The sequence below is a fragment of the Gossypium hirsutum genome, chromosome D05 (assembly GCF_007990345.1).
Source record: "Gossypium hirsutum isolate 1008001.06 chromosome D05, Gossypium_hirsutum_v2.1, whole genome shotgun sequence".
Classification (NCBI taxonomy): domain Eukaryota; kingdom Viridiplantae; phylum Streptophyta; class Magnoliopsida; order Malvales; family Malvaceae; genus Gossypium; species Gossypium hirsutum.
This window is the reverse complement of record NC_053441.1, coordinates 30,401,309-30,423,835: the sequence shown is the minus strand read 5'-3', so window position 1 is coordinate 30,423,835 and position 22,527 is coordinate 30,401,309. Positions and strand designations below refer to the sequence as shown.

At 31.9% G+C, this 22,527-nt stretch overlaps 1 protein-coding gene and 1 long non-coding RNA gene across 2 annotated transcripts; both read left to right on the top strand.

The window, feature by feature from the left end:
* The first annotated feature begins 14,000 nt into the window (after positions 1 to 14,000).
* LOC107904198 (rust resistance kinase Lr10) lies at positions 14,001 to 16,554 on the top strand. Its single transcript, XM_016830484.2, has 4 exons — positions 14,001 to 14,761; positions 14,975 to 15,087; positions 15,172 to 15,201; positions 15,329 to 16,554. Exons 1-4 carry the CDS (start codon positions 14,034 to 14,036, stop codon positions 16,459 to 16,461), a joined length of 2,004 nt encoding a protein of 667 aa, XP_016685973.1. The 5' UTR covers positions 14,001 to 14,033; the 3' UTR covers positions 16,462 to 16,554.
* Positions 16,555 to 20,066: 3,512 nt separating this feature from the next.
* On the top strand, positions 20,067 to 21,233 carry LOC107903020 (uncharacterized). Its single transcript, XR_001685678.2, has 2 exons — positions 20,067 to 20,125; positions 20,981 to 21,233. It is a non-coding gene; the product is annotated as an uncharacterized lncRNA (long non-coding RNA).
* Positions 21,234 to 22,527: the final 1,294 nt, after the last annotated feature.

Here is a 22,527-nt window from a genome sequence, read left to right as displayed (position 1 = left end):
CCAAGTCTGGTCTCGTGCAAACCATTGCGTACATCAAACTACCCACGGCTGAAGAGTAAGGAATTTTCTGCATCTCTTCCTTCTCCTTTTCTGTGGAAGGACTATGCTTAACACTCAATCTAAAGTGCATAGCAAAGGGAGTATTCACCGCTTTAGCTTTGTCCATACTAAACCTTTGAAGTACTTTCTCAATGTACCTCTCTTGTGATAACCATAATTTCTTGGCCTTTCTATCACGTGTCAGTCTTATGCCAAGAATTTGCTTTGCTGGCCCCAAATCCTTCATTGCAAAGGATTTACTCAACTCTTGTTTCAACTTCTCAATTCTAGAAGCATTCTGACCAACAATAAGCATATCATCAACATAGAGCAAAAGAATAATAAAATCATCACCAGAGAATCTCTTAACAAACACGCAATGATCAGAAGTAGTCTTCTTGTAGCCTTGCTCCCCCATAACAGACTCAAACTTCTTGTACCATTGCCTTGGAGCTTGCTTCAAACCATACAAGCTCTTCTTCAATCTGCACACATAGTCCTCTTTCCCTTGTGCAACAAAACCCTCTGGCTGCTCCATGTAAAGCTCTTCTTCCAAGTCACCATGAAGAAAAGCAGTTTTCACATCCATTTGTTCAACCTCTAGGTCATAACAAGCTGCCAAACTCAGTATAGTTCTGATAGAGGACATCTTCACAACCGGAGAAAATATTTCTTCAAAATCAACCCCCTTTTTCTGAGTATAACCCTTGACGACCAATCTAGCTTTGTATCGTGGAGATGAAGACTTCTCTTCTTGCTTCAACCTGTAAACCCACCGATTCTTCAAAGCTCTTTTGCCCTTAGGCAGTTTCACCAATTCAAAAGTATGGTTCTCATGCAATGATTGAAGTTCGCCTTTCATCGCTTCAACCCACTGATCTTTGCATTCACTCTCCATAGCCTCTTCATAACATTCAGGTTCTCCCCCGTCAGTCAAAAGAACATATTCATCAGGAGAATACCTGACAGAAGATCGTCGATCTCTAGAAGACCTTCGAAGTGGAACTGCTGGTGGAGCTATAGGTGCTTGTTGTTGATCATTCACAACATCATCCATGGGAGTATCAAAGTCACCTATAGTCTGATGGTCACCACTAACATCACCATGCACATCATCCTGGATAGGATCTGGTGAAGAGTCTAGGGGAACCGGATTCACATCGATCAAGTCACCACTACCTTGTGAATCCACTTTCTCCGTCTTATCAATGTCATCAATAGTCTGATCCTCAATGAAGACAACATCTCTGCTTCTCACGAGTTTCTTCTGAACTGGATCATAGAGTCTATAACCAAACTCACCATCTAGACCATAACCAATAAAAATGCATTGTCGAGCCTTGGCATCCAACTTGGATCTTTCATCCTTTGGAACATGAACAAATGCTTTACAACCGAACACACGTAGGTGATCATATGACACGTCTTTACCAAACCAAACTCTATCTGGCACATCACCTTTCAAAGGAACACTAGGAGACAGATTTATCACATGTGTCACTGTATTCAAAGCTTCAGCCCAAAACGATCTTGGTAACTTTGCATCTGACAACAAACATCTGACTCTCTCAATCAATGTTCGGTTCATTCTTTCAGCTAACCCATTTAACTGTGGAGTCTTTGGTGGTGTTCTCTGATGTCTGATTCCCTGTCGCAGACAATACTCATGAAACGACCCTGTGTACTCGCCACCATTATCAGTACGAATGCACTTCAACTTCTTCCCAGTTTCCCTTTCAACTGATGCTTGAAACTGTTTAAACACCTCAAAGACTTGATTTTTAGACTTCAAAGTGTAAACCCATAGCTTTCTTGAACAATCATCAATGAAAGTCACAAAGTAAAGTGCACCACCATGTGATCTTACTTTTATCGGACCACAAACATCTGAATGGACCAACTCTAGCAACTCTGATTTCCTATGAGGAGGGTGGCTTCTAAATGAAACTCTTTTCTGCTTTCCTGCTAGACAATGAGCACAATTCTTCAGTGTAGCATTCTTTAAACCCGAAAGTTGATTCTTCTTCGCTAAACAGCTAAGCCCCTTCTCACTCATGTGACTGAGTCGTTTATGCCACAACTCAGTTGAGTTGTCATTCAGTGTCACATTCACCGTCTCTCGAGAAGTCAAAGCTTGCATCAAGTACAAATTTGAGCTCTTCTTTCCTCGAGCCACAACCAAGGAGCCTTTAGTCAGCTTCCACTGCCCTTCACTGAAAGTGTTACAGAATCCCTCATCATCAAGTTTTCCTGCAGAAATCAAATTCAAACGGACATCCGGTGCATGTCTGACATCTTTGAGAGTTAACTTTGTTCCATTGTTACTTACCAAGCTAACATCTCCCATACCAATAACCGAAACCAAACCATCATTACCCATCTTCAATACCCCAAAATCACCAGGAGTATAAGATGTGAAGAATTCCTTCCTCGACGTGACATGAAGTGATGCACCAGTATCAATCACCCAACTAGTCTCGTCGCATGCTAGGTTGACCAAATTCTGATCACAAATAACTAACAAATCTTCACGAGTAACAGTAGTAACACGCTCGGATTTTTCATCGTCATTCCGGTCGTGTTTATCACCACCACTTTTGTTCTCTTTCTTCCACTTGAAGCAATATTTCTTGATATGACCTTTCTTACCACAATGATGACACTCAAGATTCTTGTATCTCGATCTTGACTTGCTTCGGCTTTTATCTCTACCCTTTCCATCTTTGTCTCTGTTTCTCCCCCTGTTCTCGATAACCAACACCTCGGACTGTGATGTAGAACCCTGAGATCTTCTTCTAACCTCTTCATTCAACACACCACTCTTAGCCAAATCCAAAGTAATAATACCCTGTGGGGCAGAATTAATGAGTGAGACTCGAAAGGTCTCCCAAGAGTCTGGTAGAGTAGCAAGCAACCAAAGTCCTAAAATCTCGTCATCAAATTTGACACCCATACCAAGCAACTGATTCATCATACTCTGAAATTCACTAACATGGTCAGCTATAGACATTCCTTCTTTATATTTCAGCGCCATCATTTTCTTCAGCAAAAATAACTTGTTATTGCCCGACCTCGAAGCATACAAGCTTTCAAGCTTCTCCCACAATGTTCGAGCATGTGTCTCCTGATCAATGTGATTGTAAACATTTTCTTCAACAAATTGCCGAATAAAGCCACACACTTGTTGATGCTCAAATTCCCATTCTTCATCACTTTTCGAATCGGGTTTTTGAGTAGTAAAGACCGGAAGATGCAAAGCCTTCACAAACAACAAGTCCTTCATTTTATTCCGCCAAAGTTGATAATTTGTGCCATTCAACATAATCATCTTGCTCGTATTAATTTCCATAATTATCTAACACAATAACCAAGCTCTGGTACCAGTTTGTTGGGAAGAAACCGAACAACCGAAACAAAACGAAAGCACAACCGGTGTTCTTTCTCTCCTTATAACTCCTGTAAAAATTATGGCAAGCACAATAGCACAAGATATGTTCTCTAGCAACCTTAATCAACCACAAATCAACTAATGCAACCACAACAAAAATAAATAGAGACACCGATATTTTTACGTGGAAAACCCCTTTAAATCAAGGGTAAAAAACCACGGGACTTTAGAGTCCGATAAAGAGCTCTACTATCATCAAATGTTCGACTACAAGATCACAATATCAAGCCTACAACAAGCATTCAACTCCGACAAGGCTAACAATATGTAATCTTTAGCAAAAGAGAGAAAAATGAGAGAACATCACCAAAAACGTAGCTGCTAAAAAATGGGTATTTCCGACGCTACAAGACTCGGATGAAAAATCCGACCGTACAAAGTCAAGAACACCTTATCACTTAGCTGCTGTCCAAAAATCAGCTCAATCGAACCACGGATAGACCTTCGATCGAAGAGTTGATCACTGCTGCACCAAGCTTGAAAAACTGAAATTTTCTTCTCTCTTTCTCTCTGTTTTAATTTGAGATTTTTTTTTTTGCTCTGCTAAAATTTCTGCCCAACACCCGTTAAAAACCCCAAAATGGCTTTTGACAAAACATTATGGCAGAAACTATGGGTTTCCCACATAGTGGGACCCATACCCAACACTGTGTCCTTTGTGTTTGCTTCCTTCATTTCTTAGGAGGAAAATAAAGGAAGATCTTTCTACCCTTGTAGCCTTTTATGATTTGAAGGTTGGGCTTTTTTTTATTTAACAGTGAACTTCCCTTTCGACCAAACCACAACATCTTTCAAGGAGAATTTTTTAAGAAAATCTTGTCTCCAACGCTACACTAAATATCCTTCCATTTTAAATCTGCAAAAGATTTCTACCTACCCCATCCTGCTTTAAGCCTATCTCCAATAAAACAATTTTTCTCTTTAGTTTCTTGAATCAAATCCAGACCAACCAACTTCTTTTAGCTATGTTTGGTCCAACACAACAAAGTATGACACTGCCATACAAAATTTCATACTTAACCATCCGAATACTCGATTAAAAATTATTATTTTATTCGATTAAATTTTTTCCGCGATAATGTTCTTGTGCAATATTTCTATTTGTTTATGATATTCGAACTTAACACACATCATGGAATAGTCACATTTCTATAGTTCAACCTTTTAGATCTTGAATTTCGAAGAGACTAAGATATGCAAATGAGATCAATATCTCATATCGACTAATTTAAACATAGTAATGCATTTTTAGTCTCACTCGATCAAAGGACCTTAGATATTGCTCCCATTATTTAGGAGGGACAAATCATGTCTAGATCACTTATATCACATTATATAATTTGTGATATACCCAACAATAGTATTTATAGTAAAATAGTTATGAAAGATGTTTAATTGTGTCAAAGCACATGGCTCATGATATTGGAAACTATAGTGATTTCAAGTCCAAAGATCACACACATCATTATCACAATGAAAATTGTTGTGACTATTATATAATAATCTAAGGCGGGTTAGTCCAATACACTATTCTTCTAATGAGTACTCATGCGTGGACTCAATATATTATATTCATGACAACAACTCGTTTTCAATCAACCGTTCATTAATCTCAATGCATTATTGTTATCTCGACTTACAATAATACTCACTAATGACAATTTGAGAATAATTATATTATTTTAGGGACTTTATTATTAACTAATTTATTTAATGCACAAAAACAAAGACGAAATATAATAATAGGAATGTCGTTTTTTTAGTAAAATATCAAGGCTTCTTATTATAATATTAAAACACCTGGCATTCTCACAACCACATGTGGAGATCCAGTTATAAACAACAAAATTAACACATGAAAATCATAACTCTTAAGGACAAGAAATATAAATGAAGAGCCTCGTTCAAAACGGAAAGTCAATTCAAAACACAACAAAGAAAACCCATCCATCTTATAAGCATAACAAGGAATGTCTTTGTTAATAAAACAAATTAAATTATTATGCTATTATAATCATCTTATGATTGGTTTGTGAGCGTACTCCAATGGTAATTCCGTTATTGTGAGTGAAACCATATCACGCCTAAGCCATGTATTCAATATATCAAATTTTGGTTCATTAATTTGAGAGCACAAGTGAATTAATATATAAATTTATCTTGGATCTTATTTAATATATTTTCAGTCCAAATAATTATATATATGTCTCTAATTTAGGAATCGATTTAACTTCAATAACTAAAACAAGCTATTTTCCCAATTGTGATAATTCATTTGCTACATCACTGCACTGTAAACACATCCTAACACAAATCTCCTTTTAAATATATTTTGAATAAGAATATATTTAACAATCTTGGTAGGAAATCTTTTTGAATGGCATTGGATCCAAAAACAGAGATCAGAAAACGTGGGTATGTTCTTACCCGAGTTGTGTTTAATATGTGTCATAAATGCACATGAAGTGACTGTATAAGTTCCTCCTATTGGTTTGTTGAGATTCCAGCATTTCCTCTCCAGTCATTCTTTCCCCTCTTGTTCTACATTAATTCTAAATCTTTTAATTCTTTTTAATACCATATGCTTTACTTTATTACCACTTTTTCTTAGTGATCAAAAAGCCTGTTTTATTCATACCAAGTTCAAAAGTCAACTAGAACTCCCAACACTTGAAAGAAACCCCAAAGCCAAGCGTATAAGAGAGCAGCCAAGAGCTCATCCAACCATACGTCCAGCAAAAAGAACATAATCAGACAAAAATAATTAACTAAGCTACTTATATTGAGGATATTCCATTAGTTGGCTTTTAAAAAAATATGTTATTAAAATGCAATACTTCATTCAACCCAAATATGAGGAGCAATGGTTGAATGGACCTATATTTCCTCTCCTTAAAAATATAGAAATTATTAATGGTAAATACAGGTAGTTAGCACAGGTGATTTGATTTTCACCATTATATATAAACTAGAGATGTCAACAAAAAACCTTGCTAGCCTCACTCATTTCATAATACTGAAATACTAAGCTCCCCCGCTCTGCGGTTTCCAACATGCCTGCTATTCTTATCCAATTTAAGGCATAAGACGTATTTAATTTTGTTTTTTAAATAAAATTTGAAAGCGAAATTAGGGTTTAGTTTTGTAATTTAATTTTGGTATATATATACTTTTACAGGGTTGTGATCTTGGGTATTTTTGAAGATAAATGTTTACTTTTTGCCCTTGTAGTATGCATTGTATTTCCTTTTGGGCATCTTTGTTGGCAGGTTACTAAAAAAGATGAGAGGTTTATTTTTTTGTAAAATTTCTTAGGGTTTGATTGTTGAAAACAAAAAATTTTGAATTTTTTGTTGTAGAAATCTCATGTTGGATGTGAATTAGTGAGAGACAAACAACAAAGATGAAAATTAATTACTTAGATGCCATTCAATATTTTGACAGTGAAGTTAAAATGTGTTGTTTTGGCTATCAACATTGATGTTGTTATGGTCATAAAGTTTTGATCTTTTTGGTCTTAATGAGGTCAAATTGAACTCTATTTTGGTTGTTTTTCAGTTAGGCAATTTCATTCATTACATGGCAATATTTTTGTCTTCTTGTGGTTCCTCTCATTTCCATAATTGGAGCAATACATACCATAACATTAGTTAAACTCTCTTAAAAAATCCAGTAAGCTTTAACACAAGGAGGTTTTTTTTAAACAAAAAACAACCTAATTTAATTAATCAATTAAGAAAGTGGCCCAAGTGAAAAATTATATACAAAAATGACTTAAAATCCACAGTGTTCACTAATATCGCCTAACACACCAACAGCATTCCCCAATGATGAGTCAATGATCGGCTTTTAGTAAAAAATTTTGGGTGCCACTACTGTGTTAACTGACACCAGTATGTATTTTCCACTCGTGAAAAATACGGGTATTCATGGTGGAGGAAAAAAAATTTAATGGGTGTCGCTAGTCTATCAGGTGGCATCGGGAAATTTTCAAAAAAATAAATTTGGGTGTTGTCGATATGTCAAGAGAGACCCATTATATTTTTTAAAAATATTTTCTAGGTGTCGCCGTTGTGTCAGGCGGCACTGATGATATTTAAAAAAAATTGTAGAAAGGGTAGTTCGAAGCTCTGGTCATTGTTTTAGAAAATTTGGAGCTGGCTACCGGGAAATTTGAACCATAGAAATCAACGAGAAGGAGGAAATCTCTTTTTTGTTGTTGAAATCGACATGAAAGGCTGTCATAAACAACAACATCGATGGCTATTGAATACAATGATTGGGGTTTTCAATTGAGCGGAAGAAAGGAAAAAAAAAACAAAAAGAACAATGTAAAAAGAAGAAAAGAAAGAAAGAAAAGAATAATAAAAAAGAAAGTTAAGTGAATTTAAAAGTTTTAATGGTGCCACCTGACATATCGGCATAACTCAATTTTTTTGACAATTTCTCAGTACCGTCTGATAAACTGGTAGAACCAATTAAAAGTTTTTTTTTCTCCACAGTGAATACTCATATTTTTCATGGTCTTTTGAAAAATATATACTGGCGTCATTTGACACAATGGCAGCACCCAAAACATTTCTATTTTTTAAAAAAGTCAATCATAGGCTCATCATTGGGGAGTAGTGCCGACGGTGTGTCAGGCGACATCAACAAATACTATGGACTTTAAATAATTTTCGTATATAATTTTTTACTTGGATCATTTTCATAATTAATTAATTAAATTGAGTTTTTTTAAAAAAAAAATTTTAAAAAAAACCTCACAAGTAGGAAACATTGTAAAACATGTAAAAGGATTTTTTTTTCATCTGTTTCAAAATCTGGATAATTTACTAAATGTGAGTTTAATTACAGACAATGGTTCAAATCCGGTTTTTTCGGTTTTTGTCAATGAATCAAAAGCATTACAAGCCCACTCATCAGCATTGAAAGTAGCACAAAAGATTGGTTGTTTCGACTAGGGTTTGTTAGGGAAGGGAAATCAAGTGAAAACAAAGAGGAGCAAGAAAAGAGAGGAAAAATAAAAAAAATAAAAAAAATTAAAATATTAATAAAAGAAAGAAAATAAATTTGTTAAACATGTGGTACACTTAACATGTTATGTCGTTAAATGATGGAGTGACATCTTTGTAATAACGCGATAACATGACAAGCATCTTTCTAAGTTTTAAAAGTTTAGTGGTAAAATCTTGAAACATTGAGTCCTATACTTTTTTTTATTTGAAAATTTTGGTCTCTTTGTCAGATTTATAATTTTGTAAAAAATTAAGTCCATATTCTTTACATAAACAATTACTAAAAAAATGTTTTAAAAGTTATTTTTTGTATTTTCAATAAAAAATTTAAAAACCTTTTAAATTTAAAAAATAATGTAAACTAATTTAAAAAATATAAAAATTCAAAAAAAAAGGTTATTTACTTAAACTTGTTCATGGGTTAATCTAGTAGAGTCGTGACCCAATTCCAAAAAATTCTAGCCCAAGCCTACTTTTGACACGAATTGGAACATAAAATACATTGTCCAAGCCCAATCAAAGTTGGGTAGAACCTAATGGACTATTTAATTCAGGAACAAGTCTATTAATTTACTCCATAAATGGTGATGTCTCTTCAAACTTTAAACTATTTGTTCAGTCCATATTAAATTAAATTTGTACAAATTTGTTATCATTTTTTATTAAATTAATTATATATAAAAACTACTTTTATGTAAATTTAGTTAATAAAGTATGTAAAATATTAGTATACAATAATTTTTAAATAATGATACAAACTCTTAATTTGTCCTATTTGAGTCAAGTTTGGACAAGGTTTTTTTTATGTCTCTAGCTAGCCTAGACTGAATTCAATTTAAATAATAAAAATATTTTTAAAATTTAATTTAATTATAATATATGATATTGATATAAAATATATTTTTAATATTTTATTATTCAATTAAAATAATATTAACTTTTCCATTAAAATTGAAAATGTCAAAGGTGAAATATTTTTTTATGTCAACGGTTACAACAGTTTTTTTTTGTCAATTTGATCTTTCCCTTTAAAAACACATAAAAATTAGAAGAACTATAATTATTACAAAATAAAAATTAAAAATTATGGAATAACTCTTCAAAATAAAACAAATTAAAAATATAACTAATTTTAAAATATAAGCAAAAATTCCAAAATTTAATGTTATATAAATTGAATTGGTTTGGCCAATTAGACTGGGAACTAGTTGGGGCATTTCTCTAGTGAGAGGTAAAAAATCAATTGACCTACAAACCGGTACAAACTACTTGAACTGAGATAAAAAATTAATTGAACCAATTTTAAACTAGTCTAATCAATTGCTTTCAAGAATGACCAGTTCAACTGGTTTAAAGTAAATAAATTATTAAAAAATAAATATTAAAAATTATAAAAATCGATTCAATTGCCAATTCAACTAGTTCATCCCGGTTCACGAGTCTATTGGTTTTTAAAAATTTTAAACATTTTTTAGCCTTCAACATTTATAGTTTTTGTCAGTTTTGTCCAGGCCCTTTAAAAGTACATAAATTTTTTTAAAAAATTTAAAAATTATTATTTTTTAATATTTTATACAAAAAATTAATATATATATATATATATAATATAAAATCTTTAAAATTGAAAAATATAAAAAGATATTTCTAAAAATAAACTTTAAATTAGACTAGACTGATTGGATCAAGAACTATTTGGGGTATCGATTTGGTGAGAGGTAAAAAATTGGTTGACCCACGGATCGGTACAAACTAGTTAAACCAGGCTATAACAATTGACCTGGTTGTTGAACCGATTTTTATAATTTTTAATATTTTTGTTTTTGTTTTTTTAAATATTTTATTTATTTTGAACTAGTCAGATTGGTCATTCTTGGAACTAATTGGTCAAACTAGTTTGAAATTAGTTCAACTGTTGGTTCAGTCGATTTTTTAATTTGGTTCAACCAATTCGTACCGGTTCATGGGTCAATTGGTTTTTTTTATCTCTCATCAAAATGATACCAAACTAGTTCTCAATTCAACTAGTTGGTCTGGTTCAATTTAAATATATCGAATTTTGGAATTTCTTATATTTATAAAATCAAATGCTTTTTATTTAAAATATAAAAAATTAAATTTTAAATTTTTTATGTACTTTTAAATGGTAATGACCAAATTGACCAAAAAATGTAAATATTGAGGGCTAAAATGTTATTTTACCTTTGACACCGACAAAATTAGATTAAAAAAATACAAGAACTCAATGTTTCAAAAATAAAGTATAGTGACTAAAATTTAATTTTCAAAAGAATATAGGGACTTTTAGCATGTTTAAACCTTTTATCTTTTACTATTTTTTACGGTACAAGGACCGAAAAATACTTACTACTAAAAAAACATTATTGTATCGAAACCAACGACTTGAAGATACAAAAACGTTTTCCTCGAAAATCAAAGCAAAGATGCACAAACATAATATCCATGCACCTGCACGAAACCACTGTTTGAAATTTACTAGGACAAAAAAAGAGGACATATTGCAGAGTATGAACCAACCCCCAAAATTACATATTTATATAAACAACTTGGAAAATCAAAAGTAATGGCAAAACACTAGAAAGATGTTATCTTAGATGTGAATGCTTTGTGTGATGTTCATTTCCTTAAATAAAACCAGTGGGATGTAGTAGGAGCTTCTTCTTTTCGGAGGTGGGATTGTGGATGGTGAGAGCAACTTGAAATTGTCGCACACCACCAGCAACCTTCCCAGCCTTTTGGATTATAACTGCGTAGCTGTTTTCACCACTGGGTACGAATTCTGCACCATAGCTCACACCCCATCCTATAACTCCCACCGACAATCTCATCCAACTCCTAGCAGCCAATACCAAAGAAAAAGAGTACATTATTTGGTTGTTTATGACTTTTCTTTTTCTTTTTCTGGCCACTTGTTTATGACCATTCGATTGCTGGTTTGCATTTTGAGATTTGTATAATGTATCTTTCGTACCATATGCTTTCTTTTCTCGGTCAAAAAAGCCAGCTTTATTCATACCAAGTCATACAAAGTCTAAATAGGAAATGGGTGTCAACTACATTTCACACTTCAGTGTTCCATGCCAACTTGCATCTCAAACGTTTCATCTTAAAAGTAAATATATGAAATATTCATTTTTTAACTTGAAATTTAAAATAACTAACTACCATTACCAGTTAAATTGCTTTTGACAGTAACCCATGAAAATAAATTTCTCATTCTTTTTTTCATTAATTTTCTCTTATTTTAAAATTCAATAAGAAATTCAAATTTGTATATAAATATTGTTTTTTGATTTTTTATTTTAAAACTTTTTTAACATTTAATTATATATTCAAAAATTTCCAAGGCTTAGCCACATGTAGACTTATACATGGGCTGGGTTACAAAGTCTGGCTCGAAGGTCCGCCCAAAAAATGTGAGGGTTTAGACAAAAAAATAAGGTTAGTTTAAAAAACGAGCCAGGCCTCGGGTAATGCATTTTTGGCTCGAGCCCAACCTGGCCTTGCCTGAATATGAAAATAAAACTACTACTCTCTTTTTTTTAACAGTTTCTTGCTTTTTATTTATTTATTATTTTCTTTTTTTTTTCATTATGTTGCTACTCTTTTGTTGTTATTATTTAGATATTGTATAGCTCTTATTTTATTGTTAATTTTGTTACTATTTTAGAGGTATTTGTTTGTTAAGTTGCGTATCTATCTTAGCATTATTTAAGTATACACATTTTTTAAAATTTATTTTCAATTTGTTACGAAACATTTTAAATATATATATATATATAAAGAATTTGATACGAGCAGGCTGAACCCAAATTTTAGCATTTGTATTCAGGTTAGACTTGGGTAAAAATTTAAACCCATTATTTGGGCCGAGCTCGGGCCTAACAAGCGGGCCTAAAATTTTTCTTAAACGCGACTCGCCCATAAACACCTCTAGCCACATGTTATTAATCTTTTAAAAAATATATATAAATATTGTTTTTACTTTTTTTTTGTTTTAAACTTTTTAGCATTTAAAATTACTTTGGAAAACTTCTAACGCCCTGTCACATGTTAGTGGTATTTTAAGGAGCTAAATCCCTTGGTAGCAAACAAAGTTAGCTTTTTTAAGGTTGTATTTTTATTATAGGCTTAAACCACAAATTAATATTTAAATTATACAAAATTTTTTAAATTGTTATTTTTTGTCATAAATTATATTTAAAATATATATTTTCTCAAGTTAATACTCTTATTAGTCAAATCATTAGGTACATTTTAAAAGAGGATTAACCCACAAATTAATACTTAAACTATGTGCTTTTCCCATATTGGTATCTAAACATTTTTTCTAGTCACAAGTGATACCTAAACTATTTTTTTTCAAGTTGGTACCTCTATTAATTTAATTGTTAGTTGAACCACTAAGTTTTTTTTAAAAAAAAATCAATTAAAAGTTGGCATATGTGAAAAAAAGACTATATTATTTTCTCTTATATATATATATATATATATTTCATTCTCTGAAACTAGACTGGTGGTTGAGCGAGTCAAGTCACCAGTCCCCGATTTGATTAATTCGTCAGGTTTGATCAAATAAATTATCAAAAATTCATAAAAATAAAAAATTCAAAATAGAGAAAATAAGTTCAATTAGTTTTTTTAGCTTTGTTCAATCGGTTTGTATCGGTTCATAGGTTAATTAATTCAAGCTCTATCTTTGGACCAATACCCTAACCATTTCAAGTCTAATTTTGATCGATGAGATAACTTTTTGCTCCCGTCAGGTAAAGCAAGCATGAAGTGATGTTCAAAAATAAAATTAGTCACCAACCTCTCGACCTTTAGAGGGCAAATTTTGAGCATTACTACTAGTATTGCTAATTTGACCATTGGTTCAATTTGAAAAACATTCATCTCAATAGAAATTATTAGTTTATTATATAATAAGTAAAATTTTATTGTAAGGAGATATTTCAATTATGTTGTCATTAAAATGAATATTTGTTATTGTTAATTGTTACTTGTTAGTATAAAAGTTACAATTTTAATATAAAAGTTATATTATATTACAAGTTAGATATATTAATTTTTAAAATGATTAAATAGATGCACTTGATTTCTAAAAAGTTAAAAAGAAAAAACAATTGAGTTTGAAAAAGAACAAGAAAAAGAGTTCACTAAATGAAAAAGAAAAGGGGAAAAGATAAATCATTTGATAATTTAAATTTCTGTACTTAATATATATTTAATTATTTAGGTCAAAGATTGGAATTCCAATGTAAAAAGATAGTAGACACAAATTAGATTTATTTTTATCAGTTCAATAATTAAGATAATTTTATATTAGGAAGCTTCATGCAGAACTTCCCCGTGGAAAGGGTTACCTATATTGACGTTGAATTTTCAAATGAAAATGACAGACAACTTGCTTCCCTATACTACCAAAAACGAAGTGATACTCTTTCTCAGATATAAAAGCTACTTAGCCTATCTCATTTCTCATCCTTTCCCCACCCAAACTGTCCACAATGCCTAAACCAAAACCACATCGTCCATTGTGTGGGGTGTTGTTGGTCACTATTGCTCTATTTCTAAGCCCGAAAGCCTGTGACGGTAGAACCAGAACCAATGATTGCGGCCTTACTATGTGCGGAAACGTTAGCATCCGCTATCCTTTTCGATTAAAAACCCAACCCCTCCACTGCGGCGCTCACGTCATCTTCCAACTGGACTGTGATGAAAAACATAACCGTACGATTTTGGGCAATGAAAACGGGAAATTCTATGTTCAAGAAATCCTTTACAACAACTTTACGATCCGACTTGTTGATTCGAATTTGGCAAGCAATAGTTGCTCGCTTCCTCGAAGCTCTGCCCCTGTGCTTTATAATAGAGGATGCTTCGTATCGTATTCTAGACCCTATGTTGATCAACATACTGGTTTTCAAATTATGCATCTTGTAAATTGCACACGGTCAATCAAATCTTCAAAATATGTCGACGCATCTCCTTGTTCCGATAGCTCTTCCGGCCATGATCCACCTTCTTCATATCATTACTTTTTAAATGAACGAACCGAGCCTCTCGATTTCAGTCCATATTGCACAGTCATAGCCCGGGTCCCAGTTATGGCTCCCTATACCACCGACATTGCTACTTTGGATATCTATGAAAAGCTATCGTTGGGATTTCAATTGTCATGGGAAAACTACATTAAAGGCAGCGGCTGTTACGAAAAATATACATTCCATAGGATGTAAGAATTTTGGAACCTTGGCTAATAATACAATTTTTCTTAGATCGGGTTTGCTGTTTTGGGTTATTAAATTTCTGAATATATTTGCTAAAGGCTGATCATGACATTGTTTCTGGATAAGTTAATCCATACTTGTAGATAGTTCTTTTATTTTATTTTTATTTTTTATTGAATTGTACTAATATTTTTATTTCTACTTATGCAAAAGAACAGGTTGGAAACATTGCGGGATGGCTTCCTAGACTTTGTCAACAGCTTTGTGTATTACCTTTTCCATCACAGCCCTGTAACCTTTGGACATAATTTTTATTCGGTTTCACCTGAAGGTATGCTTTTAATTTCCAAGAGCTCATTACTATTAATTCCATTAGATTTGCCATAGTGATGACATATATATATTTTTTCTACAGGCAAGTATGCCATTTGTCTTGGGATAATAGGTGAGTTTTTGCTTTGGAGTTGCATATATGAAATATATACAAAATTACTCATAATCTTTTGGGGGCAATAATAGCATTAATTCTAAAGACATTTACTAATGCATTTCAATTTCTTTTTCTTTAAAAGGAGGAAGAACATTTCTGGGGATATCTATATTGATTGCTCTTGTTACGTATAAATGGAGAAGGAGGCATTTATGTGCGGATAATAAAATTGAAGAGTTTCTTCGTAATCAAAATAATTTAATGCCTATTAGATATTCTTACTATGAAATAAAAAGAATGACAAGAGGCTTTAGTGATAAGTTAGGTGCTGGGGGTTTTGGCTCAGTATTTAAAGGAAAGCTTCGAAGCGGTCATGATGTAGCAGTAAAATTATTGGACAAGTCTAAAGCTAATGGGCAAGATTTCATTGCTGAAGTCGCTACAATTGGGAGGATTCATCATGTTAATGTGGCAAGTCTTAGAGGATTCTGTGTGGAGGGATCAAAACAAGCTCTTGTATATGATTTTATGCCGAATGGATCTTTAGATAAGATTATATTTGAAAAAGAAAATAAGACTAGCTTAAGTTGGGACAAAATGTTTGATATTGTGATTGGGGTGGCTCGAGGAATTGCATACTTGCATCAAGGATGTGATATGCAAATTTTACATTTCGATATCAAACCACATAATATTCTTCTAGAAGAGAATTTTGTCCCAAAAGTTTCAGATTTCGGTCTTGCTAAACTATATTCCGTAGATGATAGTATTGTCTCTCTTACTGCAGCACGAGGTACAATAGGATACATTGCTCCTGAATTGATTTACAAAAACCTTGGAGGCATATCGTATAAAGCTGATATTTATAGTTTTGGAATGCTATTAATAGAAATGGTGGGAAAAAGGAAGAATTTGAATGTATACGCTGAACATTCAAGTCAAATAATATACTTTCCATCATGGATCTATGATCAACTTCATCAAGGAGAGGACATTGACTGGGAAGAGGTTACGAATGATGAAAAATTGATTGTGAAAAAAATGGCAATAATTGCTTTCTGGTGTATACAAATGAAGCCTTGTGATCGTCCTTCAATGAACAAAGTCTTGGAAATGCTTGAAACTGATGTCGAACTCCTTCAAATGCCTCCAAAACCTTTTCAGCAGCTTCCTTTTGAAATACCAATTGAGGATCACGTTGATGACAATCCAAATGATGAGGATCCAACTACATCACTTCTTTCTACAAGTGAAATTAGCTTAGAAGTAGCGTAAGTTGTGAAACTTTTGTTTCAAAATTTCCAAACTTTGTTTTGTATTTTGAGACTTGTTTCATTTACTTTCCATACCATAGGCTTTACTGTATTATCACTTCTTCTTCTTCTTCTGGCTTAGAAAAATTAAAAGAATCGAAAATGATTAAAAATATAGCCAATAAGGCATTGATTGTGTTGGTAAGACTAATGTACAACCATTTTGCCCGGCCCAGTACCCAAATAAAACCAAATTACCCAAATCTACCCAAAACCCAAAACCCAAACACCCAAAACCAATACCAACCCAATACCCACCTAAACCAACCCAAACCTAAACCCAAAATTTAAGCCCAACTAAAACTAAACCTTAATGGCCCAATCGGCCCAAAATACAAAACAGAAACAGTAACCTTAGCCCCCTATTGCGCCGCACCACCTGCCTTCTGACTTCCGCACCGCCGCCGTCACCTACCCTCTGCCATCGCCATTGTTTCGTCCACCCGCTCCACCAGCTCCTCTGACACCTGCAAGACAAGAAAACACGCAAACAGCAAAATAATTGAAAAAATGGAAACAAATCGGCTATAAAAGCCGAGCACCACTTCTGTATTTTTTTTCCTTTTTTTACAATTGGTTAATGGAAAAGCATAGCAAAAACTTAAAAAAAAGGTTGATTCAGATTTTATTGTTTCTTTACTTTGTGTTCTTGTTCTCTTTTCTTATTATTATCTGCGTTTGTTTATCTTATGTTTTTTTTACGAACCCTTTTCAACAAAAAATATAAAAAAAGGGAAAGGGGAACATACCTATTTGCTTCGAAAGCCGGCCCCGGAATCCTTCGTCGCCGTCACCGGAGTAGAACAGGGAGAGGGATCTTTTTCTTTTTCTCTTAGTCCTATGGTTGAGAAGGCCTAGCCTTCGAGGACGCCGTGAAGTGAGGGCTGAAAAGCCCGTTTCACGCGACTCCGGCCACTAGCCATGGAGGCGACGCGACGGAGGCCCGAGGAAACTCAACGGCCTGAGAAAGAGAGTTTTGAAAGGAAACTCTCATTTTTTTCTGGAAAATAATGGGGAAATGAATTTTTTTTAAAACGCGACTTTTGTAGGCCGACCAAACGGTGTCGTTTAGGGCTGCTTACAATGGCCCTAAAACGGCGTCGTTTTGGTCTCTGACCCGCGACCCGACCCGTCCGGTCTCAGGATCTGCGTGTTTCTACGGTGAAGGGGATATTTACGCTCGAGGTCCTCCCTCTTTTGTGACTTATTGCAATCTGGTCCCATTTGGCATTTTTAAATTCGACCACTTTTTTTTCGTGCGTTTCATTTTAGTCCCGCATGAAACTACGCGCATAAGGCTGGGGATAATTACCCAATCGGTCCCCCTCCTTTCGTGCATGTCCTGATTTGCTCTCTTTCTGCGTTTCCCTTATTCTTTTTTTTAGATTTCGACCCTCACATTTTGTTTGGGTTTCAATTTAACCCCTTCTTCTTTATTTTTAGGTTATTTTATTATTTAAATTGATGAATGTAATATTGTTATTTTTTATATTTATGGTCTTTTTTACTTCAAATTTTGCAACATATATGTACATATATGCATATTTAATATTCAATAAATGAGTACATTTTTATCTATTTTATAATTTATATATATATATGTATATGTATTTATATACACATCTTAAATTTTTACACATATACATACATATTTTTTATAATATGTGTACGCACATAATTTTTCAAGTTTATTTATAAATATATATACCTACTTATATATATTATTTGTACTTTATACTTTATATATATACATATTTTTTATTTTTTTTATTTTCATGAATACACATATACTTATATGTTTTTTTTTATATTTTCATATAATTTATATATATACCTGTGCATTTTTAGATATATACATACTTATGTTTTTTACGCTTTATAATTTATATATATACATAGATATGCATATTCGTTTATATATATATACATTCATACATTTTATAATTTATAACTTAAATATATTGATATATTATTCATATTGTTATTGTCGTTCTATTGGACATTTATTTATTCATTTATTTATGTGTTCGTCATTATTTTTAGGAAATACTTTAGTTCCCTTTTTATTTACTTGTTATTTCATATATACTTGATTTGTTTTTTATGTATTTTATTTTTTTTGAGTGTTACTCATATTAGTTATGCATGTAGGGTTTTTTACAAAAATAATATAAAAGAAATAAAAAAGTACCAAAATGTTGTAACTTTTTTTTTTATTTACCAAAATATATATAATTTTTTTATTTACCAAAAAATATATAATTTTGTTACACATATTAATATTGTGTTTATTCCTACAATTTTATGTTAAATTAATTTTATTTAATGTAAATCATGGCTTTAAAATAAGCAAAATTTCGTATTCTGAGATTCGAAAAGATCGTGCCTTAACTTACGGGGTTTCGACTTTCTCGACGAATTCAAACATATGAATCCTTTCAAACTTAAGTTTTTTAAATAATCTCGGAAATTATTAAAAGATCGCGTTCTAACTTACGAGACTGATTTCTTTTTTAAATCCGAGATAATCAAATATCTTTCAAAATAAATAATTTATTATTTTTGGGCATTTATTCACGTATAAAAAATTCAAGTCTGTAACAGCCCGATTTTGACCCTCATCGGAACAGTGATTTTGGAACCACAAATTCGAGTCTAAAAAAATATTTTAATATTATTTTCTGTGTTAATTATGTGTGAATTTACATATGTGAAAGTTTCGTGAATTAATTTTATTGTTTGTGTGCTTAATTTGAAAAAGAAGGGCTTAATCGCGTAAAATGAAAATTTGATGGTTAATTAAGAAAGTGCCTAATTGTTGTTGTCTTTATAAGTTGGAGGCCTTATGTTGTAATTTAGCCAATAATAATAGTTAGTGGATGGCATAATGATGATATGGGATTTATATATATATAAATAAAAGTTAAAATAATAATAATAAAATAATATATGTTATAATAAAACAAAACATTAAAAGCCACCATTTTATTTTCATCTTTCTTCACCGAATGTTGAAAAGAAAAACAAGGTTTGAAAGCTTGAAACATTCGGTCATTTTGAAGCTTAATTCAAGGTTGGTTTTTGTTCGGTTTTTGATAATTTTTACGTTTTTGAGATCGTTGCTTTGAATACTTCAAAACCCATATCTTAATTTTGTGAATTGTTGATGATTTTGAGAGATGCCATTGATGAATGCTTGAGCTTTGTGATAGTTGATGATGGAATATGAAAGATATGTGAAAGATTAAATGTTTTGTCTCTGAATTTTTGATGAATTTGAGTAATTAGGGTTAAATTGTAAAAATAAATTTTTGAAGGACTAAAATGTGAAATAAATGAAATATGTGGGCTTGTATGGACACTAGGAATATTCGGCCCTTAAGGAGTGTAGTCAAATTTTGTGTATTTTGTGTTTTGAGCAAAAAAGACTAAATTGTAAAAAGTGTGAAACGTTAGGGGCAAAATTATAATTTGCCCATTTATGTGTTTTTAGGCGAAATTGAATAGAATGATGTTTAAATAAACTTAATTTGAATATGCTTAGATCAAGAATTAAAGAAATCGGATTTGGATCGGGGAAGACAAAAGTGGTCGAGTAGCCGATTTAATAGTCGACGACATCCGAGGTAAGTCTATTAGCATATAAATGTTGTTGAATTTGAAAATATATAAATGTTATTTGTTGAATTGAATTTTGTGGATATATATGTGTATTGGCCGAATTTGTGATAAGCCAGGAAGTTTTATTTCGTGTTTGATTCGATCGAGATACGTTGTCCGAAAGCCGTACGAACCTTAGGAATAGATAGGATACATATGTCATGACATAGGATTTTCGATATATGTTATCGTGTAAGACCACGTCTGGGATGTCGGCATCGACTTGTGTTTACGTGTAAGACCATGTCTGGGACATTGGCATCATATTTGATTCGTGTAAGACCCTGTCTGGGACAGTGGTTTCGATATGTGATTACATGTAAGACCACGTCTGGGACGTTGGCATTGTACGAGTCTTTCGACTATCCGAGTATCCTTTTTAATTTCGAATGGTTCACCGGGCAAAGATAAGTTGTGTACGAATGTATAAATCAGGCTAAGTGACCAGGTATGTGATAGTTGATTACCTATTTGAAAATAAGGTAAGTTGTATACTTGAATTGATGATATGAAGTTATGTGAAATATGAATTATGTGATTGCATATTTGAATATATATGTATTCGGCCTTTGATGTATATGTGCATTGAGGAAAGTGATGATTGATTATATTAATGTTCAATTGATTATTCGGTAAAGAGGGAAGTTATTACAAATTATATAAGTTTTGATATATAAGTTGATAAATTGAATTATATGTGAAATTATAATGATTTGTTACTAATTGTCTAGCTTAATTTATGTAAATGATTAAATGTTTATTTGCTTATGGCTTGCTAAGCTTTAATAGCTTACTGTGTGTAATCGCTTTCAATTTTATAGATTTGGAAGTTGGTTAAGAACACGGGAATCGTCAGAGAAGTCTATCACACTATCGACTGTTTTCGGTATTTTACTAAGTCTGAATTTAAACTTATGGCATGTATAGTCTAGTTAATATGTTTGATTTTTGGGTATGTAAATATGAGCCATGCAAAAAAAAAGGCTTATTTATTTTGTTAAGCATGGTTTTTATACTTTTGATCAAGTGATAGATATGTTGATTTTGGTATTTCAGCTATGGCATATTTATTTATGTGAATTATGTTTGATATGTTTTGTTAAGAAGGTGGTAAATAATTCGGCATAGGTGAGCTTAGTTAAAGCATATAAGTGAAGTGAGTTTGGTATAATATGTTAATCTCTGAATTGGCCATGGTGTATATGTATATATTATGGTGTTTTAGTCGTGCTTCGGTAATGAGGTAAATGATATTCAAGCTTAATTAATCTTGGTTATGTGTTATATATATATGATATGTGTGATATGTTTGGTTTTAGTCGTAGTGTTTCGGCTATGGTTTATTTATAAGTAAATATATGTGAATCTTGTTTGATATGCTTTGTTAAGGTATTGTTATGTAATTTAGTAATTAAGTGAACTCGGAAATGGCATATTTTGACTTATGATTTAATGGCTAAATCTTGTACAATTTATGAGGTTATTTATGGATGTCAATTTGTTATGAAATAAATTAGAAATGTGGAGTATTTAATAAAGGTACGATTTGCTCATGCAAGTGGACTTAATATTCGATTTTATATTTGTAAAATGATACGAATTGTATGGATTTTTTTTTTGATATGGCTAAAATGGTGTATTCATATGCGCAAACTTGTAATAGATAAATATGCATGTTTTTGGTCTTTTAAATGATATATATAAATGATTTTAAGGTAGGTTTAAAATTTATGAATAAGACATACAAATTCGGGTAATGATAGTTAAGTGAGTAATACAAGTTTGAATTTAGCTTTTATAAATTTATTGGATTAGTCGATTAAAGGATAAGTTGATTTGTATTGAGTGTATATAGTTTATGATTGAATGATTTCATTGAAATGGTCATATGTGTATAATATAATGACATCAAAGGTATATACGGCCATAATATAATGTTACTAATGTTGTAAATGTGATTGGGTATTAAGTTGTATACATATTGGTTTCATTATGTACATATACAGAAGTTATGAAATGCAATGTTTGATATTTAGATAGTGAAATTATGTACGGACATATTTTATATATATGAAAAGTGAAGATATATGCTTGAATATGATTTAATTATGAAAATGTCATTAATATGATGGATTTAGGGAAATGGAATATTGAAAGTATTATATAATTTAACATGACTCTGATGTATACAAGTTTGGTTCGAATTTGTTAATTATAGAATATGTTCGATTGAGCTTTGATGTATGTTTAAATTGAATTAGTTTGAATTTTCAAATGTGTTTATTTGTGATACATGCTTAGTAAGGTATGATTGATTTTAATTGTAATTATCATTTTATACATTTGAATTTAAAATAAGTAAATTGAG

Bases quoted from the DNA above. Each gene is read 5' to 3' on its own strand.
- LOC107904198 (XM_016830484.2), top strand. From the start codon at position 14,034: ATGCCTAAACCAAAACCACATCGTCCATTGTGTGGGGTGTTGTTGGTC. The intron at 14,762-14,974 runs GTAAGAATTTTG...GCAAAAGAACAG, and splicing joins AAATATACATTCCATAGGAT to GTTGGAAACATTGCGGGATG. The intron at 15,088-15,171 runs GTATGCTTTTAA...TTTTTTCTACAG, and splicing joins TTATTCGGTTTCACCTGAAG to GCAAGTATGCCATTTGTCTT.